This window comes from Dromiciops gliroides, chromosome 3 (genome assembly GCF_019393635.1).
Source record: "Dromiciops gliroides isolate mDroGli1 chromosome 3, mDroGli1.pri, whole genome shotgun sequence".
NCBI lineage: Eukaryota > Metazoa > Chordata > Mammalia > Microbiotheria > Microbiotheriidae > Dromiciops > Dromiciops gliroides.
In genome coordinates, this window is record NC_057863.1 from 358,527,378 (window position 1) to 358,542,444 (window position 15,067).

At 41.5% G+C, this 15,067-nt stretch overlaps 2 protein-coding genes across 5 annotated transcripts in view; one reads left to right on the forward strand and one right to left on the reverse strand.

Annotated features, from left to right (window-relative positions):
* The first annotated feature begins 2,711 nt into the window (after positions 1-2,711).
* The window catches only part of DDX6 (DEAD-box helicase 6), a 44,879-nt gene continuing 32,523 nt past the window's right edge, over positions 2,712-15,067 (forward strand). The window contains exons 1-4 of one of the 4 annotated variants that reach the window (XM_043991388.1): positions 2,712-2,931; positions 6,883-7,351; positions 12,025-12,088; positions 12,894-12,998. In XM_043991388.1, coding sequence (XP_043847323.1) covers positions 7,152-7,351; positions 12,025-12,088; positions 12,894-12,998 — 369 coding nt within the window. In that variant the 5' untranslated portion in view covers positions 2,712-2,931; positions 6,883-7,151. Of the gene's footprint in view, positions 2,932-3,114; positions 3,295-3,757; positions 3,837-4,010; positions 4,137-6,882; positions 7,352-12,024; positions 12,089-12,893; positions 12,999-15,067 lie in introns of those variants that run through there. The other 3 variants (XM_043991386.1, XM_043991385.1, XM_043991387.1) reach the window with 3 other exon arrangements.
* On the reverse strand, positions 3,438-4,667 carry LOC122747614 (basic salivary proline-rich protein 2-like). Its single transcript, XM_043993550.1, has one exon. The coding sequence runs from the start codon at positions 4,665-4,667 to the stop codon at positions 3,438-3,440; it is 1,230 nt and encodes a 409-aa protein (XP_043849485.1).

The following is a 15,067-nucleotide window of genomic DNA, read 5'->3' on the forward strand; positions in this document are numbered from 1 at the left end:
ATAAAAGGAAGACAAAATATCCTCCTACTAGATTGTAAACTCCAGGAGTACAGGGTCTATCTTGTCTCACCTTTATGTCTCCACATAGCTTCTACCACATTGATCTACACAAGAGTAGACATAAATACTTGTTAAGGTCACTAGCATTTATTAAGCACCAACTACTGCCAGGTACTGTGCTAAGAACTAGTTAAGTAGGGGCACAGCTAGGTGGCGCAGTGGATAGAGCATTGGCCCTGGATTCAGGAGGACCTGAGTTCAAATCCAGCCGCAGACACTTGACACTTATTAGCTGTGTGACCCTGAGCAAGTCACTTAACCCCAATGGCCTCATCCCCCCAAATTAAATTAATTAATCAATAAATTAATAATTATAATAAATAAATTAAGTAAAAAGAATTAAATAAATTAAATAAAAAAGAACTAGTTAAGTAAAATGAACACATTAATTTCAACTGTATGTGCTGTGTTATAACTCCATAGTCCCCCACTTCTGCAAAGAATGGGAGGTGAAGTCCTTCAAGGCTAAGCAGTGATCCAGGGTCAGTTTTGAATTTTTTTGTTCTTTCCATTTATATGTTTACAATTATAGTGAATATCATTTTCCTGGTTTTCTTTATTTTGTATTCATTTACATAAGTCTTCATATGCTTCCATATGTTCTTTATTTTCATGTTTCATCGTACAATTATATTCCATTTCATTATTTTTGCTCAACAAATTTTTTTTCTCCCCTTTCCTCTTTTATTTGTTGTTATGTGATGGTTCTCTGAAGGAAGGTAGAGGGATACATTAGGAAATGAAAGTAATATAAAATAAAAAAATTAGACCCTTAAACCCAGATACACTATCTTTGTAGGTAAACTTTTTTAGACCTGGAAGAAGACCACCTGAGAACCTAGAAAGGCCCACAGGCAGCTAACTTTTCACCCAGGAACAGATAAGAACCAAATGAGGCTTACAAATGGTTCACAGCTGAATTCTAATTTGGCTGGGCTGTCTAGATAAGAGGTTAGAGAACTCGGCTGCCTCTGAGATATTGAGGTACTATTAAAATCTGCCCTGGATTGATTGGTGAATGGCTAAACAAACTGTCGGATAAATGCAATAGAATTATCACTCTTTTGTAAGAGATAAGGAATAGGATGAATACAGAGAAGCACAGAAAGATTTACATGAACTGATACAAAGTGAAATAAGTAGAGCCAAGAAGACACATGATTACAATATAAATAAAAAGAATAACAACCACAAAAGAATTGAAAATGAATGCTGAAAACTTGTAAAGCAAGTTTGGCCCAAAGAAGAAAGATGAGAAAACATCTCATAAGTTTGCATAATAGAGGCCCCATGTTTTTGGAAGATTACATGTCAGATATTTTTCCCATTTATTGATCAATTTTGCTGAAATTTTTCTCTTTTAAAAAATCTTTGTTATAAGGGATTTCTATTTGGGAGGGAGAAGGGTAAGACAGGAAGGAAATCTGGATGAGGTAAAAACAAAATATATTAACAAATATATTAAAAATAAAATAATAAATCTGAATGGAAGAATTTAAGAATAAAAATCCTATAAAGACATTGTCAAAATACATTTTCAAACTTCCTAACCTACCCTCTCCTTTTTTTTAACTGAATTTTATTTTTTTTAGTGAGGCAATTGGGGTTAAGTGACTTGCCCAGGGTCACACAGCTAGCAAGGGTTAAGTGTCTGAGGCTGGATTTGAACTCAGGTACTCCTGACTCCAGGGCCAGTGTTCTATCCAATGCACCACCTAGCTGCCCCGCTACCCTCTCCTTCTGCTGAAACCTAACTTAAAACTTTGTTTTCTTGACTTTCTAGACCTTAATTTTCATCTTTGAAAACTGGAACAAAAATCTGTTCTCAATTTTTCCATGAAAATTAGGGTCACTGAGATTAATAAAAGGTAAGACTGAATTGAGATGTATATAAATCCCTTCCTTTGAGGTGTGACCATAATAGTCAATAAACATTTATTAAGTGCTTACTATGCAACAGACCCCGTGGTAAGCCCTGGGGATACAAAGAAAGGCAAAAGACTGTTCGTGCTCTCAAGGAGTTTACAATCCAAAGGAGAAACTTACAATCTAATTTAGTTAGAGAGCTGATGAAATACCATGTAGAATGAAAACATTATTGGACATGGCCAATATATGAATTTGTTTTGCTTGATTATATTTGTTAAAAAGATTTTTGTTTTTCTTTTTTTCCTACAACCCCCCACTCCCCAGTGCGGGTGGGGGGGGGGAGGTGGTTAGGGGGGAAATAGATTTTTGTTAATTGAGAATAATGAATTTTTTAAAGGAAAAAATAATAAAAAAAAACCGGACAGTTTCTAAATTCCCACCCAGGTGTAAAACTATGAACTTATGGATCATCCCATGAAGGTGGAGAGGGGAGAGGTGGTTGGGGGGAAAATAGATTTTTGTTAATTGCAAAAAACCAAATATATATATATTAAAGAACTGGACCTCTAAATTTCATCATATGAGTCATGGGAGGGGGTTCTCCTGCTAAAAACTTACCTCTTTATTTTCGGGTAGAGGTAACAGACTCCCCCCTCTCTCCATCCTTTCAGCACTTAGCAATGGCCAGAGGCGGGGTTACCTGCTCCTAGATTCAGTCCAGCCAAGAAGCATTGTTTTATTAAGTATCTATTACGGTGTGTGCGGGGCCTGGCCGAGAATCAGGAAGACCCTAGGTCGGATTCTGGGCACTGAGCAGGTTTGACCCGGGGGAAGTTCTTTTTCTGCCCGTCAGACGCACCCCCCCCCCTCCCCGCCGGTAAAATGAGGACGCTAAGTGCCAGCCTCAGTTTCCCCGTCTGTGAGATAAGGGGCCCTCTCTGACTCTCGGGGAGCTGTGAGGGTCAAAGGCCGAGGATTGTGTAAGGTGCTGGGCCAGTCTAGGTGAGCGTTTCTGGTTTGCTCTTCTTGAAGCAGGCGCTCTCTAGAAGGCAGCTTTTATTCCTGCCATCACTGTGGCAGCAGGCATTTAATGGGGGGGGGGGAGGGGTGCGAGCCCCGACGCCCCCCCCCTCGGTCGCAGTACGCTCGCCAGCCCCGCCGCCGCGGCTCCCCGTCCTGGCCGCAGGACGCGCCCCCTCGCCGGCTCGCCTCACAGGCCGCTCAGCCGCCCCGGGGTGCGCGGGTGGGGGATGGGGAGCGGGCACCATCGGGCTGGAAGCAAGGAGGGCAGCAGCTCGGCCGCCCAGGAGCGGGGGTGCCTCCCTCCGGCCACAAGCAGGCGGCCCCGCCACCGGGAAGCATCAGGTCGGTGGTCGCCCCGATTCTCAGCCCCGCGCCCCCAGCCCGCGCCCCCGCTTGGGGAGGGGGATCGAGCGGGCCCTCGCGCCCCCGCCCTGCCTGCCTATGCGCCCCTTTTGGGGGGCGCGTCCCGTCCCCCCTCACGCCCCTCAGCGAGGGGTCCCAAGCCCGCCGTGCCCGCCCGGCAGCCTCCCCGTCTCGGTCCCGGAGCCCCGGCTTTTGCAGTCGCTGCCGCCGGCCCGGCCCCCGGCCCCGCCGAGGTGGGGGGCGCCTGTCCCCCGGTTTCTCCTCAGCGAGGACTCGGGTCCCGGTCGATGGGGCGGCGGCGGGGGCGGCGGCGGCGGCGCAGGGGGCGGCCCCGGCCCCGGGCCGGGCCCGAGCTCTCGCCATCTTGAGGGGAGGAGGAGCCGCGGCTGCCGCCATGCGGGGAGGCAGGGAAAGAGGGAGGGCGGCAGCGAGCGAGCGAGCGAGGGAGGGGGCGCGGCGGCGGAGTTGGCTCGGCCCGGTCGGCGGCTTCGGCGGCGCCATGAGAGCGGGGAGCGGCGGAGGTAGGCCGGGCGCAGCCGGGGCGCCGGGCGGGCTGGCTGGCGGGTGCGCCGGGGCGGAGCGCGGCGCGGCGGCCCTAGGGGACGCCGCTCAGGGGGCCCTGGCGGCCCCGGGGCTGGACTGGGCCGGGCCGGGCCGGGCCGGGCCGGGGAGGGCAGGGCCGGGGGGCGGGCGGGCGGAGGGTTTCGGGGAGGAAGGAGCGGCCGCCATCTTGGGAGCTTCGAGTCAACAATAAAGGAGCCGGGGAGCCGGGTGGCGGCAGCCTCGGCGCCGTGACACAGGCCCCAGCCGCGGCCAGTGGGGTGAGGCGCCGGGCTCGGCCGCTGGCGAGGCGCCGGGACTGCGGGAAGCGAGCCGGGCCCGTCTGGGGGAGGGGGCGCTCTGGGGCGGAGGCCTGAGGCCTGACCCGGGCCTTGGGGGCTGCCTAGGAAGCGATGGGGGCTGTGAGGGACAGAATCCGGAGGCCGGGGCGGAAAGGGTCCTGGGACTGGGAGCCGAAGGAGGGCGAGGAGCGGGCCCGCTCCGGTGACAGCTTTAGAGGGACGGGGAGACGTGGGGGCCGCAGGGCTGGGGGACGTGGCGCCCCCCTTAGAGCGGCTGCCGGAAAGGGGGGGCAGACTGCGGCTCACCGTGGACAGTGCCCCCTCCAGCCTCCTCGTGCGTGGACAGCCGGGGGTGCTGGAGTGCCCCCCGTAGGTTGAGGGGGGAAGGGGCTTGCTCGGGCTGTGGGGGTGACTTTTTGGGGCCCCGAGGGGGAGGGGGAATCCCCATTGTTTCCCGCTGGCTGAGCTGGCGGGGCCGCTGCTGCTCCGCCAGTGTTGCGCAGATCCCATTGCAGGGCCCCAGCCTCTTTTGTTTTTAAGGCCAAAGGAAGCGGCTTTGGGATGGAAAATAACCGAGAAATTACCGACACACGGATTGGGGGGGGGTCCCCAAGGCGTTGTTCACTTTTCCTTTCGACTTGTCCCCCACTTATTTCAGTTGTCCATCCTTCCAGAGTTCCCCCCTCAGAATTAAAGCCCCCACCCCAACTCTTCTGAGGTTTAGGGAAACTGCGCTGCACTTGCAAACAAAAGCTCGTGGTGGTGAGGAGTTTTGGGGTGTGAAGCTGTCATTTGCAAGCTCTAATCTAGGAAACGCTGTAATTAACTCAGCCAGGGAAGCCTCCTTACTTGTCTGAGTTTCAATCTTATTTTTGAAAATGCAGGCATAAAACTTTGAGACGGAAATTGGGTTGCTGAGGAAAAGGGTGGGAGGAATATTATTTTCTCCTGTGAAACTGCCATGTAGGTTCTTTCTCTATTAAAAGTGGGGTAGTTCCAAGGTCCCAAATGAGTGGCACAGTTTGGCTATAGGAAGAAATGAGGTGCAAGCGTGAACTCAAGTGTCACATTATTGAAAGCAACAATAATACTATTTAACCGTATAGGTTGCCCTTTTCATCCTCTCACCACTTTTTAACATTAATTAATCCTCACAATCTCCTTGTGTGAAGGAGAGGTGGTAATGTCGATCATCATAGTAGAAAACTGTCAAAACAGGAAGCTGTTTATTGCAAAAATGGTATCAAAATTGAGTGACTTTCAACCACGGTCTGCTTAGGTGACCAGAGCCAGAAAGGGGGTTTAAAGTTTTCTTTCAGTTTATTTTAGCAAAATTCTGACTTTTTTATGAGCAAACCAGTGTTCATTAGAAACTACACAGCATTCCTTTTAGAAAGATGAATTTTAGAGTCAGGGAACATTTTTCTAATAAATTTCATTGTACCATATGAATTTCAGAAACTATCCTGAACATAGAAATCATCTTTGTTTTTTTATTACACATTCCTTTATTTGCAAGAAATGTAGTAGCAGAGTAAAGCAATGTGCCTTTGTATTTCTTGGTGGACCAAGTGTCATTTACTGTATTTTTTTAAAGTACAAATGATTTAGTCTTTTTGATAGTTAATTTTAGTCTTAGGAAGGTAGCATAGTATGGATTAACAATTTGATTTTTTTCTGACAAATTTTTAACATTTACATGCTCAGTATTTTGACAATTTGGTTGTTTTTGTAAAAGGGAAGTGTTTCTTGTGTGCTTTTTGTTTACTGTAATATATTCCTTGTAAGCTTGGATATGGCATTTCTAAGATGTAAAGCTTTCTTTGAATTAAAATTTAAATTATTTACATATCTTTAAGTTTTTTGGTCAGTTTCCAAGCAAAAGTCTACATTTTAAATTCTTGGAGACACTACAGATATTTCAGTTGACATTTGGCTTCCTCTAGTACTATTTAAAAGGCCAACACCCCCCACCTCCCTAAAAAAGAAATTCCTTTTCATAAAATAGGAATCTTAAGTGGCAGATAAAGTTCATATGGACATGAAAATGTTTTTTGCCAGATATTGTCAAATTGAAACCTGAAGCTTATTTAGCTTTTCAAGACCCAGTTTAGCTTGTTACCTGAAATAGAACACAAAACAAATGAATTGTCCAGCCATTTTGGTAGATGAGCTTCAGTCTTGTAAATCGTCAGAATGTATTTTGGAGTTGTAAAACAGTTTTTAGATAAAAGTAATGCTGATTCAATCACTGGTTTCATAATAATTACTAATAATAGCCAGCACTTACTTAGTGCTTCAGGGTTTGTAAGGTACTTCACTGATATTCTCACTTTAGCTTTTATTCTCTATTCCCATTTTACTGAAGAGGAAATTGAGACAGGTTAAGCGACATGCCCAAGGTCACACAGTAAGATTTGAATGCAGATCTTTCCGACTTCAGGTCTATTTCTCAATCCCAGTGAGTTTAATTTGTACTTGAGGCTTGAATTGGACATCTGTTTTGCCTGGATGTTACTTTGTTTTGGGGATAGTATGTTGTCTTCACAGCTGTTTTCTTTGCCCTGGACAAAGGTTAGATCTAAATATGTTTATACTGGCTTTAAAAATGGTAAAGACTGTGGAAATCTTGGTTTAGGGGGTCCCTTAAGAGTATTTGATTTCAAAGAGAAAGAATACTATTATTTGATTCCAAATACTGATTATTTTTTTCCTTTCATTTCAGATTGAAGTGATTAAATTCAAATATAATTAAACTTTGTTAGAGGGCTTTTTTAAAAAAAGTTGTTTCAGTGCATCAGAGCAAGTTACTACTGCTTTACCGTTCAGAGACTTACAGGTGCTTGCCTGCATTGCAATAAAGGACTCATATATTGAGCAAGACTTATATTTATCTCTTCATTTTGGAGAGTCTAATAAACTGTTATTACAGTTTCTCTACTGACTTTCAAAAGTTTTGAAGTCTAAAAGAGACACCTTTACAAATAACAAAGCATGAGCACGGCCAGAACAGAAAACCCTGTTATAATGGGTCTATCCAGTCAAAATGGGCAGCTGAGGGGCCCTGTGAAGCCCAGTGGTGGCCCTGGAGGAGGGGGCACACAAACACAGCAACAGATGAACCAGCTGAAAAATACCAATGCAATCAATAATGGCACTCAACAGCAAGCACAGAGCATGACCACCACTATTAAGTAAGTATTAATAGTAAAGTTGTAAAGGTCATAGATGCTCTTTTCTGTTGTTATTTTAATGTTGACTTGTTTTGTATATGTTGGGTTTTCTTTTTTATAATTAAATACGTCTAACTACAAATGGAAGACAAAGGAAAATTATGTTCACTCACAAATACTCTCCTCCCCTTCCCCCCAACACACAATTAACATGTACATTTTTACTCTGGTTAATCTAGGCTTAGTAAGTAATAAAACACAGTCACAGATACCAGAATTGTTTCATATATCAATATGTTTAAAACAACCAAAACATACAACTTCTGGCTTTTATAAATAGAACAAATTGGAACAGAAGGTTAGAAATAGGACAATGAGTTCCTTTACTAAATATCATTGAAACTACTGTGTTCTAGTCTTGGTTTTTCCAGTGTAACTTTTTGTTTAGCCCTGTAACTCTTCTTTATTTCAGTTTATGCATCAAAACTAATAATTGTTTTTGATTTTGAAGTCACAAATGCTTATTATAGTTGTCTTTAACTTCTAGACATCATCACCCATAGGAATATAAAGTTTTGTTACATAATTTCAATTCATGGAACTTCTTGCTTTTCAACATTTTTAAAGAACAATTTTTATTAATAGACTGTTTTTACATTGTCTAAATTTCCCCCTCAGCTATCCCTTATAACAAAGGTCCCTTTTTTTTTAAGCAAAAAGGAAAATAAATCGGTACCAACGATCTGACAAAATAAGTAGTGTTCTACAACCAAGGATTCCCCTTTATCTCACCCTTACTCTTCCCTTCCCCCCCCTTCTCCCCAAAAGAACGTAAAGGAGGTGTTTTCTCATATATTTTCTTTGGGGTAAAGCTCATTCTTTATAATTTTTCAACATTAATTTTTGATTGTTTTGTGACAATTGTTCTTTCCATTATAATAGTCATTGTGTGTATTTTCTTTGCTTCATTTTTGCATCAATTCATGTACACTTTTGCCCGTTTCTCTTCAACATCCCTTCTTGCACATACAAATAAGTAAGGACAAAAAAAGAAGCCATGAATAATTTAGAATTTTGAACTCTTTTTTTTTTTTTTTTAGTGAGGCAATTGGGGTTAAGTGACTTGCCCAGGGTCACACAGCTAGTAAGTGTTAAGTGTCTAAGGCCGGATTTGAACTCAGGTACTCCTGACTCCAGGGCCGGTGCTCTATCCACTGCGCCACCTAGCTGCCCCCGAATTTTGAACTCTTAAGAAAAAAGAGTGAATTTCAAACATTCCCAATTCTCTTTGTTGACAAGTTAGGTGGTACAGCAGACTGAGCCTAGGACTTGGAATCAGGAAGACCTGAGTTCAAATCCAGCCTCAGACACTCAACTGTATGACTTTTGGGCAAGTCATTATGCCTGCCTTAGTTTACTCATCTGCAAAATTGGGGTAATAATAGCCCCTACCTTCCAGGATTGTGAAAATAAATGAGATATTTGTAAACAGGCTTTTCAATTCTTAAAGAGCTGTATAAGTGCTGTCAAACTCCAAATTCTAGAGACTGGCTTTATAAAAAGACTCTTTTTTTGTTGTTGTTGTTGTGTGAGGCAATTGGGGTTAAGTGACTTGCCCAGGGTCACACAGCTACTAAGTGTTAAGTGTCTGAGATTGGATTTGAACTCAGGTCCTCCTGACTCCAGGGCCAGTGCTCTATCCACTGCACCACCTAGCTGCCCCAAAGAGACTCTCTTTTTTTTTTTTTTGGGCGGGGGCCATGGGGGTTAAGTGACTTGCCCAGGGTCACACAGCTAGTAAGTGTCAAGTGTCTGAGGTCGGATTTGAACTCAGGTACTCCTGAATCCAGGACTGGTACTTTATCCACTGTGCCAACTAGTTGCCCTCCCAAAGAGACTCTTTAAAAAAATTTAAAGGCAAAAATATAGGTGATGATTGCCACTTAAAGGACATACTTCAGTGGAAGTAGTAATTCAAATTATTTAAGATTCTACTCTGCTGTCTCTTCATCTAAGTGACCTTTCCTTTTTGGAGAGACAGCATGGTATAGTGGATAGAGTACTGGACTTGGTGTCAGAAAAGCATTAGTTTAAATCCCCACCTTTAACACTCATTAGCTTTGTGCAATGGACAGGTCACATCACTTTTCTGAGCCTCAGTTTCTTCATCTGTAAAATGGAAATAATATCTGTAGTAGCTTCGTCATGGGGTTATCATGAGTATGAAATGAGCTAATGTATTTTAAAGTACTTTAGTATCAATTTTTATTATCATTATTGTTTGAAGGCTGCAGCAATAGAATTCGAGCCCTGGCTCATCCTGCCAAGCTTGACAGGTGTCTAAGAACAGACCAGTGCTAGACTGTACCTATGAAGAGGTCCATCATTCTGAGCCTAGGCTCTAAGTGATTGCAATCTGCATGACCTACACCAGTCAAATCACAGTTTCTTAAAAGTGTTGAAATGGTGACTCCCTTTCTGATGAAGACTATGAAATAAAGATCAAGAGTCTTTAACCCAATGTTTGGTTTCTTCTGTTGCAATTGGATTCATCTGACAGAAGGTTTTTTCAGCTTAGACTTTGGTTTATATTCTATAAGGGTCCAGTTATTCCTATTGCTTCAGAAGCACTTTCAGAGGTATGGTGACTCTTTAGAAAGTTAACATTGGGGCAGCTAGGTGGCGCGGTGGATAAAGCACCGGCCCTGGATTCAGGAGGACCTGAGTTTAAATCTGGCCTCAGACACTTGACACTAGCTGTGTGACCCTGGGCAAGTCACTTAACTCTCATTGCCCTGCCCCCCCCCCCCAAAGAAAAAAAAACAAAAGAAAGAGTTAACATTACCAGGTCTTATATGATACAATCTATAGAAAATTGAAAGTTCCTTCCAAAGTCAGTTACTCGTGGAGAGTCATCTAGTCAAAAGGAAATTTTAGGTGAATTTGTATTCTTTTACTTTTCCAGAATTAGCAATATAAATTTATTTTCTCCCAATATGCTTCTTGGGGGTAGGATAGAATATCAAAAGCAGAGACTGGTAACTTTCAAATGCTTCTTTGCAAAACTGTATTAGAAATACCTATGTGTAGATATATACATACATATATATTTTAGGTATATAGGGTCTTTGAAGATATGTAATTAACAACAGCTCATGTGGGGCAGCTAGGTGGCGCAGTGGCTAGAGCACCGGCCCTGGATTCAGGACTACCTGAGTTCAAATCTGGCCTCAGACACTTAACACTTACTAGCTGTGTGACCCTGGGCAAGTCACTTAACCCCAATTGCCTCACTAAAAATTTAAAAAAAAAAAAAAAGAAATGATGAGCAGGCGGATTTCAGAGAAACCTGGAAGGACTTACATGAACTGATGCTGAATGAGATGAGCAGAACCAGGAGAACATTGTACATAGTATCAACAACATTGTGTGTTGATCTACTTCAATAGACTTGTCTCTTCTCAGCAATACAGTGGTCCAAGATAGTTCCAAAGGACACATGATGGAAAAAGACTCTCCGAATCTAGGGGAAAAAAAGAACTATAGAATCTAGATGCAGATTGAACCATACTATATCTATTTTTTTGTTTGTTTTTCTTGAGGTTTTTCCTTTTTGCTCTGATTCTTCTAACACAGCAAGACTAATACAGAAATATGTTTAATGTGATTGTACATATATAACCTATATCGGATTGCTTCCTGTCTTGGGGAGGGAGGAGGGAGGGAGAAAAAATTGAAACTAGAAATCTTATAAAAACAAATGTTGCAAACTATCTCTACATGTAACTGGAAAATAATAAAACACTTTTATGGAAATAAAAAAATTAACAACAGCTCATATTACTATAGCACTTTATAAAATGTTTCCCAACAATAGCCTTGTAAGGTAGGTGGTATAGTTAGTCATATGCCTGTCTTACATATGAGAAAATTCATTCTCCCTCTTACAATTTGCCATTTACTAGCTGTTAGCATTAAGTGAGTGGGACCTATAACTCAGGTCTACTGATCCCAAGTTCACTGTTCTTTTTTGCTATTCTGGCTAAACTTGGACCAAGTTTTCTAAAAGAAATCAAATTCTCTGAATGAAGTAAATAATTAATAGATTTGAGTATTACAGCTTCTGTAATTTTGCTCCTTCAAGAGTAAGTTGTTTCTATCTAAAATTTTTAAATTCCTTCAAGTTCCTTTCTTCCATGAAGTCTTTCCAGATGACTAGCACATATCTGTCCTTCTGAATTTTTTCTGTACTTACTGCCTGTGCTACCTTTTTGACACTTGATCATATATGAACTTACTTAAATGGTTTGTGTGTTTTGCTTTTCCCAGATTGCAAATTCCTTGTGAAGATGAATTGTTTTCTGTTTTTTTCTTTTTTATCATGACCACAATGCCTTACATGGTGCTATGTATATAGTAGATGATGTATAAGGATTTATTGAATTCAGTCATATGGTTTTGGTGTCCTACCACACTATTTAATTTGGGATCTTTTCTCAGAATCTGTGGGGTTATTGAGTGAGGTGAACATTTTGTGGACCACTTGAGATTAGTGTGAAAAAAATAGAGATTGAGATCTATGTGTTTTTGTTTTGTTATTGTTTAAAGTTTATGAAATAAATTGTTGTTCTGTAATATGCTGCTGAATAGTATTGTTACAAAGACATTTCTAGTTTAAATTCTTTTCTCTTTAGACCTGGTGATGACTGGAAAAAGACTTTAAAACTCCCTCCAAAGGATTTGAGAATCAAAACTTCGGTGAGTTTCTTTTAAAATACAAGTAGAAAAATGGTAAGAAACTCTAATAGTTAAGGTATTGCAAATTTATGTTAAAGTAAACCAACTGGGGCAGCTAGATGGCACAGTGGATAGAGCACCGGCCCTGGAGTCAGGAGTACCTGAGTTCAAATCTGGCCTCAGACACTTAACACTTACTAGCTGTGTGACCCTGGGCAAGTCACTTAACCCCAATTGCCTCACCAAACCAAACCAAACCAAACAAACAAAAAAATAAATAAATAAATAAAGTAAACCAACTGTGTAATTTTGGGGAGCACTTTGAGGTTTGGGGTGGAGATAGGGAGGACTTGATACAATCAAAATTGATTAGTAGGCTTGTAGATTTAGAGCTGCAAGAGATGTTAGACATCATTTAGTCCAGCTCCTCTCATTTTACAAATGATGTAATCATTGACATCCAGAAAAGATGAAATGACTTGCTTATAGTTATATCCTTTGATTATAAGAGCACTTTAATTTCTCTGAGTGAGATTTAACTTCTTTGGGAATCCTGTACTTGTTTGTTACTTAATAATAACACTGCTAACTGAAGTAATGGATTTTTGGTACTGGTTACAATGCCATCAGATGACACTTAAAATTTTTTTAGGAAAGGCTTATTATATAAACTTCAAGGACAACTGGGTTGATAAGCCAGTGTCGAGGTAGTCTGTTCGGATTTATGTTTGAAATGTAGAAGAGTAAGGGCTCTTAGTCTAGATTCACATAAAATAATAGTTATGACTGGTAGCTTGCATAAACTTGGCTTATTCTTCTTGGCTAGGATGTGACCTCCACAAAAGGAAATGAGTTTGAAGATTACTGTTTGAAACGGGAGTTACTGATGGGAATTTTTGAAATGGGCTGGGAAAAACCATCTCCTATTCAGGTATGTTTAAAAGCATGAATATCCTGCCTTTTTTTTTTTAACCTCCACTCCCTGTGTATGTTTATAGATAGGAGTTCTTAAACTTAGCTGTTAGAAGGACTTATGAAGAGTTTTTTAAAATTCTAGTGATAAAAGTTAGGGAAGATGGAGTTCGTTTCCTTCTATTAATTGTATACTAGACATTCAAATGACTTAAGATCACCTGTGCTTCCAAGTTTGAGCAGGCATTGAATACCTAGCAGTATTCCTAACCTTAGAAACTACAAGAGGATATATGATATGGTCACAGAATTGGATATAGAAAGGTGACTAGAGGTCACCTAGTCCATCCCATATCTAATCAATAATCTCAGCTCCAGTATCACAGCAAGTGGTTGTTCAGCCTCTGCTGGAAGATCTCCAGTGAGAGAAATTGCCATCTCCTGAGATACCCACTTTGGCACAGCCTTACAGTAAGCCTAAATCTTACTTATCCATAATTTCCACCCATTGCTTTTAGTTCTGCCTTCTAGGGAGAAGCAAAACAAGTCTAATCCCTCTTCCATGTGACAACACTTCAAATGCTTGAAGATAATAATCTTGCTCTACTAATTCTTCTATTCTCGTGTAAACTACCCAGGTTCCTTCAATTGACCATCATGTGGCATGATCTTGAGGCTCTTCAACCATCCTGCTAGTTTTTCTCTGGACACACTCTAGTTTATTTTTGCTAGTGTTGTGTCTACATCTGAATATTACACTCCAAATGTAATCTGACCAGGGCAATGTATAGCACAACTATTCTAGTCCTTGATACTATGTCTTACATATCTTCAATATCCCATTAGCTTTTTTGGCTCCCAAATCATAATGTTGAGTATTATTGAGCTTACAGTACAAAAAAGCCCCAGATTTTTTTCAGCCATGCCTCTACCCATTCGTATTTATGAAGTTAATTTCTTGAACCCAGGTATAAGACTTGACATTTATCTTTATTGAATTTCATCTTAATAGATTTGGGCCAATATTCCAGCCTGTCAAGATCTTTCTAGATATTGTTTCCTGTCTCTCTTAGATTTGCGTCACCTGTAAATGGGATAAGTATGCCATCTATGGCTTTATCCAAGTCATTGAAAATAAAAAGTTAACACAGGGCCAAGAACAGTTTGCTGGGGCTATTCCATTAGCGATTTCTTTGCAAATCGATATGTAACCGTTAATGATGACTTTGAATCCAGTCATTCAACCAGTTCTGAATCCATTTAACTGTACACTGGGATATTAGCCCATATCCTTCCATCTTGTCCACCAGGGATGACACAAGAGGCTTGGTCAAATACTTTGTTTAAATCTCGGTGAACTAGGTCTACAACATTCCTCTGAACTACCAAAATAATAACCCTTTAAAAAAAAAAAAAAGGAAAGGGCAGCTAGGTGGCACAGTGGATAGAGCACCAGCCCTGGAGTCAAGAGTACCTGAGTTCAAATCCGGCCTCAGACACTTAACACTTACTAGCTGTGTGACCCTGGGCAAGTCACTTAACCCCAATTGCCTCACTAAAAAAAAAAAAAAGGAGGTTAGTTTAGCATTACCTGTTCTGGATGAACCTATGCTTGTTTTACATCCCCTTTTTCCTTTTCTATATATACACTAACCATCCCCTTAATAGTGTGCTTTAGAATATTGCCAAGAACCTACATTAAGCTCACTGGTTTTTAGTTTTTAGACTATTATTTCCTTCCCTTTTTTGATAATAGGACAAGGTTTGCCCTTTTCCAGGTCTGTAGCACCTTTCCTATTCTGGACAATATTTTAAAGATTAGTAACTCACTAATTACATTTGCCAATTTTTTCATACCATGGTTTTGGAATCCTTCTAGGCCTTGACTGAAACTGCATGCCTATTTTGGGTTTCAATTTATTGGCCCCCTCTGTTTTCTCTTTTCCAAACATAATTTTTCTTGGTAAAGAAAACAAACCAAAGTAAGAGTTGAGGGATTTTCGCTTCTCTCTGTTGTCTATTATCACCCTATTTCCTTTCCCCAAGTGGTGGTCCTTTCACTTTTTTTTTCCCCAGTATACCTTTTTT